General features: G+C 38.7%; 1 protein-coding gene across 7 annotated transcripts in view; it reads right to left on the bottom strand.

The window, feature by feature from the left end:
- Positions 1–14181, bottom strand: part of NBEA (neurobeachin) — a 524026-nt gene that overhangs the window by 87012 nt on the left and 422833 nt on the right. For all 7 annotated transcript variants that reach the window (XM_075741999.1, XM_075742002.1, XM_075742000.1 and 4 more), the window contains one exon: positions 6582–6694. In XM_075741999.1, the coding sequence (XP_075598114.1) occupies positions 6582–6694 (113 nt within the window). The remainder of the gene's footprint in view (positions 1–6581; positions 6695–14181) is intronic.

Genomic DNA, 14181 nt, shown 5'->3' on the forward strand with positions numbered 1-14181 from the left:
GCCAGCCGGCTCCAAGACGGACCCGCCGCTGGCCAAGGCCAAGCCAATCAGCACCTCTGTGATAACATATTTAAGAAAGAGAAAAACAGTTAGAGAGCGCTTTTGCAGCCAGAGAGAGGAGTGAGAAGATGTAAGAACATCTGCAGACACCAAGGTCAGTGCAGAAGGAGGGGGAGGAGGTGCTCCAGGCACCGGAGCAAGATTCCCCTGCAGCCCATGGTGAAGACCATGGTGAAGCAGGCTGTCCCCCTGCAGCCCATGGAGGGAGGATGAGGGGGTGTAGCGATTCCACCTGCAGCCCGTGGAGGACCCCACACCGGAGCAGGTGGAGACACCTGAAGGAGGCTGTGACCCCATGGGAAGCCCAGGCTGGAGCAAGCTCCTGGCAGGACCTGTGGATCCATGGAGAGAGGAGCCCACGCCAGAGCAGATTTGCTGCAGGACTTGTGACCCCATGGGGGACCCACGCTGGAGCAGTCTGCTCCTGAAGGTCTGCACCCCGTGGAGGAGACTCACGTTGGAGAAGGTCGTGAAGGACTGTCTCCTGTGAGAGGGACCATACGCTGGAGCGGGGGAACGATGAGTCCTCCCCCTGAGGATGAAGAAGTGGCAGAAACACCGCGTGAGGAACTGACCGTAACCCCCACTCCCCGTCCCCCTGTGCCGCTGGGGGGGGCGGAGGTTGAAGCCGGGAGTGAAGTTGAGCCCGGGAAGATGGGAGGGGTGGGGGGAGGTGTTTTTAAGATTTGGTTTTATTTCTCATTCCTCTACTCTGTTTTGCTTAGTAATAAATAAGATGAATTCCCTCTCTAAGTTCGGTCTGTTTTGCTCGTGATGATAATTAGAGAATGATCTCTCCCTGTCCTTATCTCGACCTGTAAGGTTTTTTTTCATTGTACCTTTTCTCCCCTGTCTAATGAAAGAGGGGAGTGATAGAGCGGCTCTGGTGGGCACCTGGCCCTCAGCCAGGGTCAACCCACCACAGTGACTGAGCACTGGGACAGGCTGCCCAGAGAGGTTGTGGAGTCTTCTTCTCTGGAGATATTCAAACCCCACCTGGACACGATCCTGTGCAACCTGCACTGGGTGATCCTGCTTTAGCTGAATGGTTGGGCTAGGTGATCTCCAGAGGTCCTTTCCAACCCCTACCATTCTGTGAATCTGTGATTTCAATGAAATTCTACTGCTATGCAAACTAATTAAAATGACTTGTACAAACAATACAAAGGCAAAGCACAATCCATGTATTATGTCTCAGTCCAGTACCTTAACCATTACGACTAGTACAGAAACTGAATTTGAGTCAAACAAATTGTTCTGAACATTAAATAAAAATTTCTTTGTATAGTGTTTTATAAAATGCTTTTTCCAAACACACCATTTGTCTTTTTATTTAAAAAAGCCCTCTGTAAGGACTCATATCAAATAGTATTAACTTCTCATAAAATGGTTTTATACAATATTCTTTACCCCAACCTAGCAAAACAACTCATTGTATGACAATGCCTATTCAGCCACTTCACTTCTGATGTACTAAAAGCTGCTGTTTGAGTTTATTTTATGCTTCTTTTTCCATTTAAAAATAAAGTAAGTATTTACTTTAACATTAAAAACACACTGCTATTCATGTCATTCTTTTTTATCTGGCTAATCTCTTTAGACATCTGGCCTTTGAACCAGTGTATTGTCAATACATCTAGTGTTTATATCCACTGGACATGTTATGTTAGCTCATGTAATATTTACTATTTTGCCAGCTATCTTCACAGAACTACATTCTCTCACGAGAGCAGAACTGAACATAGCATCCTATTTATCTGGCCACTGAAATATTCTGCTTATCTTGACTCTAATTCATGCAGCAGCTACCTTATCTGTTTATCTTTTTTTTTTTTTTTTTTTTTTTTTTTTTGTAATGTACTGTGCAAAATTGTAGCTGGGTACAAAAGAAATCTTGAGTGTGGCTTTATTTGGCTCTGGCTGAATACAGACTTAGCTTTCCCTGACTGCTTGCTTTTTTATTATAAAAAATACACTAAACAACAACCTTTAAGTAGGACATCTTAGGATGGTACTTTAAGGTTTTAAATAAATTCTAATTTCATCCAAATTTGTAAACAGCTTTTCTTCAACATATCAATATCAACATTGTCAAATGTAAGAGTTCTGGCACATTGAAAGTACCAGAGTTTCACTCAGTAAATGAACTTTTTATTTAAGAAACAGAAATGTTTAATTCTGTGACTTAAACCAAATGAGAATCAAACTCATTTTTCTTCTACTAGTAGAGTTCTGTGTGGTAAAGAGAGAAGTATAAGTTACAGAAACTAATTTCATTTTTCCAGTGAGAGTGGCTCTTGCTAAGCCCATAAACTCCATTCCACAGCATACACATTTTTGGAAGTATTAAGTGTGGTTTGCCTTGAAATATTCACACTTCGATGCACTCATTTGCATTATTACATTTAGAAGCCTTGGGGCTTTATCACTTCCTTTTCTTGAAATGGCACAGTAATCAGGAAAAGTGGTTATGCTTATCACCACCCGTCAGTCAAACACCTTCTATATTAACAAAATATAATTTTTTCCACTCAATGAATGGGCGTGTGATGTCTCATACACATGTCAATATTAGTATTACTTTGCCTGGTGAAGAAATCATTTTATTTAACAGGATGTATGACTGGAAGTAAATGAGGAGAAATTCCCATTTACACTTTAATGAGCAGGGACAATGCAGCATGTCAAACCCATGCATTCACTATAATTTAGGAGTAAAAGTCAGACAATTTTGCACAAACAAACCATATCACATTTTAAGTATGTTGAAACCCCAAAAACCCTCAGTGTACAGTAAGGACTGCATACACATTTCCCGTACTAATGTTTAATACCATAGGCATTCTTCCAAAGGAAATCTCAATAAAGAAGAAAATAAGCAGATCACCTGGTTGTTTGATAGTGAAAAGATAATCTATGTATCTATGACAGCCTCTTTCATTAGCTTTTCATCCTGTCAAACAATAAATATAACCTTTAACCTTGTATATGTAATGAATAAAACTTGAGCCTACACTGTCTAATCAAATGAGTGGTCCAATATATCCTACTGCTACAGCACCTTCCATGCCCATGGACCCTGGTTTTAAATTTCAAATTATATGTAAAGAGGGAAAAAAAGCCTTGATAAAGGAATTTCCAAACATTTCAAACAAAAAAGGCAGAGGAATTTTCAGACTAATAGTTAAATATGATTGTTCTCCATGAACAAGCAACATTTGGATGTAAAAGCACTACCACAATAAGGAGCACTACATAAAAAGAGAACACAATGGAATGGAAGAAAAGGACAAGTTACATGTTCAAGACAGCTTTGCAGAAATGTAAATATTTAAGTTTGAGCTAAATGCAAAAGGCATATGTTTTACTCTGTCACTGACATCATAAGCAAACTAAAGACATCTAATTTTATTTCCACAAAACATATGAATTACACTTGTAGTGTGTGTTGAATTAGGAGTTGTGATATTGCAAAGGTGGTGTATCATATTTTATACAGAAAGCCTAGGAATCAAAGGTTAAAAATTTTCAAAAGGAGTACAGCCAATTATTATAACTGACAGTGGAGCTTTGTACAAACTTTGTACAATAACACACAAATTAATTATTTTAAAAGAAGTTAGATTTAGTATCTATATTTAGCTACCAAACTTATCTTAAACCAAGAAAATAAATCATGATCGGTGGTTTTACGTTTAATTTCATTGCTTTTGTGGGCTTTTACCACATACATAATACTATTAGAATTCTAAATTGTTTCAAAAGATTGTTTGAGGGGTATTAATTACTAAATATTAAGGATAGAGGCTTTGTGAAACCTAAGAAGGGCAAACTTGCAGGAAGGCAGAAGGTCAGGAACTGACAAAGGAGATTTTATCCATCAACAGCTTAGCTGGAGGTTCTGATTTGCCATCAAATCTGCAGGAACATTTCTCCATTGCAGGGTAAAATCTGACAGAAGGAAGTAGCTCCTCATGGGAAGGATACTGTGTGTGCCTGCCCCAGAGGTCTGGCTGAGGCTTGATGGCACACCCCAGTTCAATAATGTGAACAATAAATCACTAAGTCCTGCTTTTAAATACGAGGCTACTCAGGATTTACCTCCCTAACAAGGAAAGAAGGGGCTTACTTACAGATACAGGATGATACCAAAAATGAAAACAGAATTGCCAAGGAAATACTTCAACTACATCTGATTTTGAAGATTTTTACTGATAATCCACAAATTGAAACAGGATGGAAGTAATGCGTAACAGCCAAAGTGCACAAAGTAAGGCAACTCATACTAACTGGCCGCTGCCTTTTACAAAAAATCATTAATCTATTTTTCCTTTTAAAACCATTGTGAAATGAAACCTATCAGATATTATTATAATAAACACCAGAAAAATTTGACAATTACATCCCTTTTATACTGAGGGATCCCACAACACTTTACAGATTGCCCATGTGTTTTCTCACACATGCATGGGACGAATGCAGCCCAGATCTTGCCAAAAAGGAAAGACCATACTCCTTAACTATTTCTGTGTAGGCTTTTTTTTAGTGGTCAAAACTCTAGCTTTTCCTGAGGAAACCACTGGTAGCTTTTGAATAAGAGAATGCAGTTATCAAATTGGGTAAGAAAAGGTCCTCAGGCAAAATACTGCTGTGCACATTGCATGGATTCTTGAAGAAACATAAATAACCAGGGACTTGATTTTACATTTCCTTTCAAGGGAGAGGTGTGCAGTGATACTTAATAAGCTATACAAGCACTAATTCCATAATGAGTCTTTACTAACTCATGAGGAAAACCTATTTATTCTACTATCACACTACTTCCTGTAGCAATTACATACTTTAATAGGCTGCCATAAAAATTTGGATTCAACCAAAACTAAATACGTAATGAAGGACTCATGAGATGCTGTCTAATCTTGTTGCACTTTACCACACGCTCTGCTATTAATACAGGAAAGAATTGAATCTGAGAGATTTTGAAAAGTATACGGGCCTTAATGAAAGGTTTATCACTATAAACAATTAAAAAACAGAGATGTTTTTATACATGGTAGGGAACAAGTCAGTGCAAGATGATTACTGATCTTTATTTAACTCATGTCTGTAGATTTTCTTTTATTGTTCCTGGTACAGATTACCCTGGTGTTTATGTAAGTGAAAAAGACATTTGTGAAACACACCTATAATAAACATTGTGAAAGGTCAGAAGTTCTACACAACATAAGTAGTGTCTCAACCAATTTCTTTACATCTGAGGCATATTGTGAATGTAGTTGAATTTCTGGCTTTATTTACTTATTTATATATCTAAGAAAAAAGAAGGAGGAAACTTAGGTATGCTATTATGCAATCAAGTCCTACCCAACTTATTTTGGAAGTCTCACAAAAGCAGGCTTCCAGGAACAGTTACAATATACTTGGAGGTACTGCAAGAACACTCTTTCCAAAGGGAATATGAGACTGAGATACCCAGGGTGGGATCTCTGTGTTGCTGCCCAAGATGTATGCTTGCAGGAAGAGGAGGAAGGAAAAGCAGACTTAAAGGCAGAAGCCCCAGAAACCCTCATCCCTGACCAGCAGCAGAAGGGAAAGCAGGGGCTGCAGCACTCCTCTCCAGCCTCATTCCTACAGCCAGCAGGTGACAGCCTCCTGTGGTTTTGAGCCTCGCTCAACTTGTATGAGCAACTTCTCCCTCCTGGCTGAGCAACCGTGGCAAGGATGCAAGGAAGCTGTCATGCCCAGACAACAGAAACCTCACTCTGGGGATGCTGCAAGGCTACCCACCTTCACTGATAAGAAAGTACGTGCACTTTCTTACTTGATAGGAAGCAGGAAAGAGTCCCCACAACTCAGTTTCAAACCCTGTTTCTTGTCTTTATTCCAGATGGCCAAAAGTAGAGCCCCTCCATATGCTTCTGCTATGCTTGGCCAGGACACACCTTCTCTCCAGTCTGTTGACACACTCTGAGTACCAGAGCTGCGTACAGATGGCAGCCTGGTGCTATTAGAAAAACAAACACTAGGAACTGTTTTATTATAAAGCATTAACTGCCCAAGTCCAGTTGGAGGACAAAAAAACACAAATAATGATATGGACCAGATACTCCAGGGTCTAAAATAAAAAAATACTTGTTTATTATTCAGTAATAAGTATTAAACCAAAAGGACAGGCTGCTATTATATTACTCGTCTGGTTGCTGCAAAATAAAGTGAAAAATTAGTCCAAGGTTCGGATCAGCTTTCATAAACTAAGGGAGATAATTAGTGAGATCAAGCAGTCTGATGCACTCATGATCCGTAAGACAGAAGGTATAGAGGACTTACAGGTTTGGAACTGGATCAGTCAGGAACATGGAAATAGGATAGTGCAGAGATTCAGTATAAAATGATTCTAAAATAGAAAAGTCTATTTCAGACTTTTCTGACTTTTATATAAAGACCTAATCAGCCTATAAATATAACCCAAAATCTTTTCCTAAAAAGGCAGGCTAATTGTCCTTAACAGAATTGAAGCATACCTTTGAAAGATCCCTGAAGTTTCCTGGAAGGGTCAGGTCTAACTCTTCAGATTCATAGTTTGTTAAAACCCACGGAAATACGGGGTATTGATTCAGATCATTGTATGTTCGTCCTATTAAGAAAGAAATGTTTTAAAAATTAGGAAATAGTGTCCACTTCTCCAGCTGAAAAACAATCTAGCGGTTACTTTTGTTGCATCATATGGTCCCAGTTCCCACCTCTTGACAGAATCAGGTATAAATCTTCCAGACAAAAGTAGCCATTCAGATGCACTTATCTTGAATCAGAAGTCAACACAGAAATCAGCGTAATATAAAAACCACAGTATCTTTCAAAATCAACTAAAACCCACCATATGCCAATAAACTGTTTTTTATTTCCATGAAGCTATTTTCATAGCATGAATGTTGAAATTTTCCTAGCAACTGTACATAGTACTATTTGCTGGCAAAGATTAAATGAGAGTCCAAGAGCAAGCGACCAAATTTGAGGTTTGCAAATCTAGGCCTATCCTAGACAATAATTAATTCTCCATGGCTCTTCTTCACTGAAGAACCGGTGAGATTTCACTGCAATAGTGGAATCAAAAGTGGAAGAAGGTGTGTTTGCTTTAACACTATTTCCTAACCATTTTGAAAATTAAATAAAAACGTTTTCTCACCCCTAAAAGACAGAGCTGACTGCCCCAGCCCACTCTCTCCAAACATAGTGAAAGAAACATCGCTACCATTCCAGAAGTTCAAATAGGCAAAAAACATCTTTAGATACAGTTTCAAAAGAACAATTTGCAACTAAACTGAACTGAAAATTATGAATCCAGCACCAGGAAAAGTGTGTTTGGGAAAGGCTATTACTTCTGTGTCAACTGATATTTAGTAGTATCTAACATTTCAGTGATTAGACAAATGAAGTTGCTCAGTACAGAACCATCCACCATATTGATTTACTGAGAACCACACAATATGCAACATGAGTCTTAAAAAACAAAATCAGGTCATAAATATATGTGTGTGTGTATTTATATAATATAATTAGCAGACTGAAATAACCCAGGTTAACAATTCCCAGTCCTGCAGCAGATTTACAGCCCTGTCTTACTAACTGCTTCCTTCCAGATTCTAGACAGATTCCTGGGGTACAAAACTCAGCACAGGAAAACACAGGCTTCCTTGTTCTGAGTAGCATTTGCAATTTTCCACAAAAATCAGCTCTGCTTTAATGAAATGTGAAACTTTCACTGCTCTACAAACACCTTGTTTTTTCAATAGAAGTTGACAAACAAGAAGCATGTTTCTATTTTGTACGTAGTTTCATTGAAAACAGGAAAAGCACATATTGTTAACAACTGTGTGTACTTTTTTTTATACTTTGGACACATACATGTTCACAAAAACATTAAAAAAAAAAATTAGGTGCATATACAACTTTGTTAAAAAAAGCAATGCCAGTAATGTGTGATCACACAAAGAAAGATGGGTAGAAACAAAAAAACTTCTTTAATATCAACAATGAATGAATGAAGAACCACTCTTGCACAGAATGTGAATTTATCAAACAATTAAATCAAGAAATGCACCAAAATTTATCCATGTGAGGGAGGAAAAGGAAAGGTACTCTCTAGCAGAATACTAATTGTTTTAGGATTTTTTGGGAGTCTTGAAGTAAGATAACTCTGCTTCATTTTCCATGTCTGTCAAATCAGAATATTATTTTCCTGTCTGGCAAGGGATTAATTACGAATGATCTGTAAAGTTTCTTGAGACTGTAAAATTTAAGGTTCTATAAAATATGGTCTTTATAAAACTAAACCTTCCTACAATAAATGTTTTTCTCACCCTCAGAATCCTCAATTAAGTTAGCAGAAGGGTGTGCAAAAGCTTCCACAAAAGAAAGACATTTGTGGTTATGTAGACAGCACACTAACAGAAAATTGAGAATCAGGAAGAGAATGACTGAGGTGACTGTAGTCTATTACAAAGAATAAGCAAAAATGATGATTCTTCAGAATCCAAAGTTTTATGGAAAAGATTTCACTGTAAAAAAGATCTTCAATCAAAAACACTTTATAGAAACATGTTAAGGTGAGAACATCCTTTCGCAAAATTTTGCAAGAAAATTCAGGGTTATCCAAAATGACTTTTTATTTCAAAATTGAGACTTTCCATATTGAGATTTTATTTAATTTTGATGTTCATTTCATTCATTTGATTTCAATTTCAATTTCTGTGAATGAGGTTTTTAAATTTTGTTCCTATTCCACACGGGAAGATCATAAATATATGAATAGCACAAGAAAAAAGCGATCCTGAGCTTAGCTGCTGCACATGAGTTCTTCTTTGCTGTGTGGTTTTGATAGGTTATTTATGGTATGGACACATGAACAAATTATCCTGTGGAATTAGCTCCATGTTAGGACACTGCAGTAACTCTTGTGTGCATTTTTTTTTACCACATCATGAGAAATAATTTGAAGCATCTTATCTCTCAGCTTATATAGGGTAAGGTACAAACAACGGAGCCTTAGTGATAATATATTTGATAAATATAACCATAGTCTCGTGAAAAAATAAACAAAATATTTACTTCTCTCCTACTTCAAAATTTATAAAACGTTTTATTTATGAAGAGATTAACTACTAACAATAGCTATTAATTTGTTTATTAAAAAAGTTAGTGAATTATTTTTCTCAGTTCAACAATTTTCTTTTTAATATCAGCAAATAAAAATGACACAAGAAGATGAACCACAATTTAAATCGTGAAAGGAGACCAAACCTACATGATGAGATAAGACCACACATCTATGCTTATCTGAGTGAAGGACAGTGATCTAGGCCTATAATGGGATTACAAATCCCTGATTCTAAACATGCATAAATATTAGTGGTTTAACTTTATTAGGAATGCTTTCTTGATCAGTTCTGGCTTCACAACGATTATTTTCAGAGCCAAGTCAGCAGATGAATATATTTAGCCATCTCATCAATTGCCTGGTGCTTCCAGCAAGAATTATTTGGTTCTTTCTTTAGCTAAATAAATATAAAACATAAACCTGTACCACTATTGGTAGTCCTTATACCTTTTCAGAAGCTTCAGATTTTACCCCAAGTAAGCTTACAGAGATTAATATTAAAGGCTGAATATTAAATATTGCAAGGCTATGACACTAATCTACTTGAACAATAAAACTGAGGCATAGTAAATGAGATCTCAGAAATACTGGATATGTTTCTTCATTAAAAAAAACTTTTTAATTAAACCATCCAATTTAATGCTTTTATATGGCACTTTAGTTTTGAAGGTAAAGTGAGCTAGAGACAGCTGACAAAGAAATTATAACTGCAATTCCTTGGTGAAAATGTTAATGACAGCAAAATATTGTTTAATTAGATGATTGCAGCATCTGGATTAACACTCTTTAAGAGCGATGTTCCTGTGCTTGTCTGCTTCTTCACACTTTACAGACATTTTGTCATCTCTAGGTCATTAGGAAAGAATTTTTAATGATTTTTCTAGAAGCAAGTAGTTCGAGTTACATCTAATTAGATGACAATAATAAGCCCAACACATGCAGTAGCTAAATATATACATAATTAACCAGTGAGGGCTTGTACATCACAGAGTAAAAAAGTGGAAAATGCTAAACAGGCAAAAAGAAAGGAGGGGGAAGAAGTTCGTCTGAATTTATTACCTGACTGAAGATGTCATTTTTTTTCCACAAACCTTTAAAAATAATCCCTTTCCACTACAAGAAATTACTTACAAAAAATATGGATATAATTATTCTCCACTTATTTTAAAAGCTGTGGCAGGTCGGATTTAAAAGAATTAAAATTCCAATAAATACAAATGCAAACGCACCTTTATTATACTGCAATTTGAAAAGAAAAAAACAACAGAAATCAGTTAAATACTGAGAAATAGATTGAAAACTAGACTTCTAACGAAAACAGTGGGCACTGCAACCATATTACAAAATGACTTCTTGTTCCCGCTCCTCTTGATTCCTTTTGCTGCAGTGGGATTACTTTTAAGCACGTTTTTCAATAATCTTGTAACTGGGAATAGTAAAAATTACTTGTTCCCTATATCACCCAGCGGGTTCAGTTGACATACATGCTGATCACATGCAATATGGCCTTTTCCTATGCGCCTGAAGAAAGCACAATTAGGATAATCATAGCTGCTTCCAAGACTTCAAAGCGAAAGGATCCCTGAGAAGGGAATAGGTAGGAGGAGGGGGAAGGTGGCCTGGAAGGCTTATGTCTACACAACCAGGACAAAAACCAGGGGCACGGAGAATATAACACTGAGACTGATTGATAAGTAGCAGAGTGCAGTGTTTACCTTTGGGAGAAAAACCCAGAGCTGTAAACATGATGAAATATGCTCGAGTCAGAAAAGAGGGCAAGAAAGAGGTGAAGACCTTGGAAACAGAATAGGGAGGCGAGAAAATAGTTGGCTAGAGGGCCAGAGAAACAGGTTGAAACAAGACTTTAGAGAGTTTTGAAAATGGAGAGGGAGCAATTTTGAATTGAAATTGCAATGAGTCATCAGGCCAGCGCAAATGATGGGAATCATGTATCCTTGGATAGGAAATGATCTAGAAAGAGAGAACTATCATAGCTGAATTAGACAGTTACTAAGTCCTGAGTACAGATCAAAACAGAAACAGTTAAACTAAAAATGAAGCCAGGCAATGTTTCAGAGGTGGTAATAGGGTGATATAAAGATTAAAAAAAAAAAAAAGAGTCACAGAAAGATGGATTTTTTCCAAGGGGACACTTCAGTATTTCAAACATTGATTAAGAACTTACAGAATAGCCAGGGGCCATGCTTGACAGGACAGACATATTGGCAAACCAGGGAGAGTTTTAAGGAGAGATTCATACATTTATTTCAGTTCTGTTCTACAGAGACCAACCGGTCTGTGTAATTAACAGTATTAACAAGCAGGCAAAGGACTTCTTGTGGGAAAGGACCCAGCTGCATGTCACAAATGAAAGAAATGAGTTGGTGTCAGAAGCCTCACTTCTGAACATCTCTCTTCCAAGGCTGCTGCTTCTTGAATAATTTCAGAAAAGAATCACAAGAAAACATGAGTGATTTCTTACTGTTTTATACAGGGCTAGACACTAATTAAGCACTATTATAAGAAGAAAGGAAGCTACAAAGAATTGGCAAAAAGCGTACTGAGTGTTAGTGGACCTCTATTTGGAAGAGAAGAATAAACAACAAAGGGACCTATGTATCACTTACTTAACAGCAGATAATCCACATTTCTTAAGTGCCAAACCTCCACATTTCTTAAGTGACTAAGCTACGGCTCAGATATACAGACTAAACGAGTAAGAGCTAAATGGCAACACGAATAAAAAAAATGATGCATATATTTCTCAATGGCTAAAACCAATGATATTGTTAAAAAAAGACAATGCTGCTTAAACAAACAGTTACAGTCTAAAACTAGGCCATCACTGCCCACACAAACAATTACTGGCAAAGATGTTTTATCTTTTAAGGAAATATTTCCTAAGGGGTCTTATTACAAAAGAATATAATTAAAAAGGTATTTGGAAATTGGATTTCCAAAGAATGAAAGAAAAGAAAATACATGTCTTGTCTTTACTTGGCAAAAGAGGTCATGAATATATTCAATACTCTATATTTGTGTACAAAATAGAAAATTGTGTAATTTCTTCTGACTGCCTAGGGTCCTGTCTACAGTGCATGTCAGAATTTGCTTCTGTTTAACGCAGATGTATCTGGACATCTATCAGTTCAGTACTTTTGATACAAGGGCAACGTGTAGTAGAGATACTTTGCTTCCAATACTCTATTTCTGGTAGAGATAAAAAAATTTTTAGTGCTTCATCAGAAAATGCCTATTTGTTATAAAGGAAATATTTTGGAGAAATACCTTTCAACAGAAGATATATAGAAATATAGGCACAGCTGTAAAAGTGGTGGTGTCATTCAGGCTGCCTCATAGCTCCTGACCCCGGAGATTCCCAGATCTCAGGCCCTGGCAGTACAGTGCAATGTGATGGTGGAGCCAGGAAACAGCCTGGGGGTGTAAGAGCATATCATATGTTTTCTAACATACTGTCGGGGGAAGGGGAACCTCAACCCATCCCACTCCTACCAGTTTGATGCCAGTGCCAGAGATAGATAGATGCCCAGAGCCGGGAGAAGGATCACAGGTCAGCAGGAGAGCACCTGAAGGGCAGCACAGAGGAACTCCAGCCACTCCAGCCAGTCAGTCAGCTTCATCGGGCACAACTGAAATGCCTCTGTGCAAACGCATGGAGCATGGGGAATAAACAAGAGGAACTGGAGACGTGCGCACACCTGCAGGGCTGTGATCTCATTGGCATCACAAGACGTGGTGGGATGGCTCCTATGACTGGAGTGTTGGGATGGAGGGATACAGGCTCTGTAGGAAGGACAGGCAGGGGAGATGAGGAGGGGTGTCACCTTCTATGTCAGTGACCAGCTGGAGTGCATGGAGCTCCACCTGGGGATGGGTGAGGAGCTGATCAAGAGCTTATGGGTCAGGATTAAAGGGAGGGCAGGGACATTATAGTGGGGATGTGCTACAGGCCACCCAACCAGGAAGACCGAGCGGATGAGGCCCTCTATAGACAGATAGTAACAGCCTCACATTGACAAGCCCTGGTTCTCATGGGAGGCTTCAACCACCCTGATATCTGTTGCAGGGACAACACAGCAGGGCATAAGCAATCCAGGAGGTTCCTGGAATGCGTTGATGATAACTTCCTTCTCCAAGTGACAGAGGGGCCAATGAGGAGAGATACCATGCTGGACCTTGTACTCACCAACAAGAAGGGGCTGGTGGGGAATGTGAAGCTCAAGGGCAGCCTTGGCTGCAGTGACCATGAAATGGTGGAGTTCAAGGTCCTCAGGGCAGTGAGGAGGGTGCACAGCAAGCTCACTACCCCGGACTTCAAGTGAGAGGACTTCAGCCTCTTCAGGGAGCTGCTTGGCAGAGTATCATGGGAAAAAGCTCTGAAGGGAAGAGGGGCCCAAGAAAGCTGGTGAGTATTCAAGGGTCACCTCCTCTAAGCTCAGGAGCGATGTATCCCAACAAAGAGGAAGTCAGACAGAAACGCCAGGAGGACTGCATGGATGAACAAGGAGCTCCTGGACAAACTCAGACACAAAAAGGAAGCCTACAGAGGGTGGAAGCAAGGGCAGGTAGCCTGGGAGGAATACAGAGAAATTGTCTGAGCAGCCAGGGATCAGGTTAGGAAAGCCAAAGCCCTGATAGAATTAAATCTGGCCAGGGACATCAAGGGCAACACGAAAAGCTTCTATAGGTACATCAGTGATAAAATGAAGACTAGGGAAAATGTGGGCCCTCTCCAGAAAGAAACGGGAGACCTGGTTACCTGGAATATGGAGAAGGCTGAGGTACTCAACGTTTTTTTTGCCTCAATCTTCACTGGTAAGTGCTCTAGCAATACCGCACAAGTCATAGAAGGCAAAGGCAGGAACTAGGACAATGCAGAACCACCCACTGTAGGAGAAGTCAGGTCAAGGTTCAAGACCATCTAAGGAACCCGAAGTTGCACAAGT

Source organism: Balearica regulorum, chromosome 1 (assembly GCF_011004875.1).
Source record: "Balearica regulorum gibbericeps isolate bBalReg1 chromosome 1, bBalReg1.pri, whole genome shotgun sequence".
Taxonomy (NCBI): Eukaryota; Metazoa; Chordata; class Aves; order Gruiformes; family Gruidae; genus Balearica; species Balearica regulorum.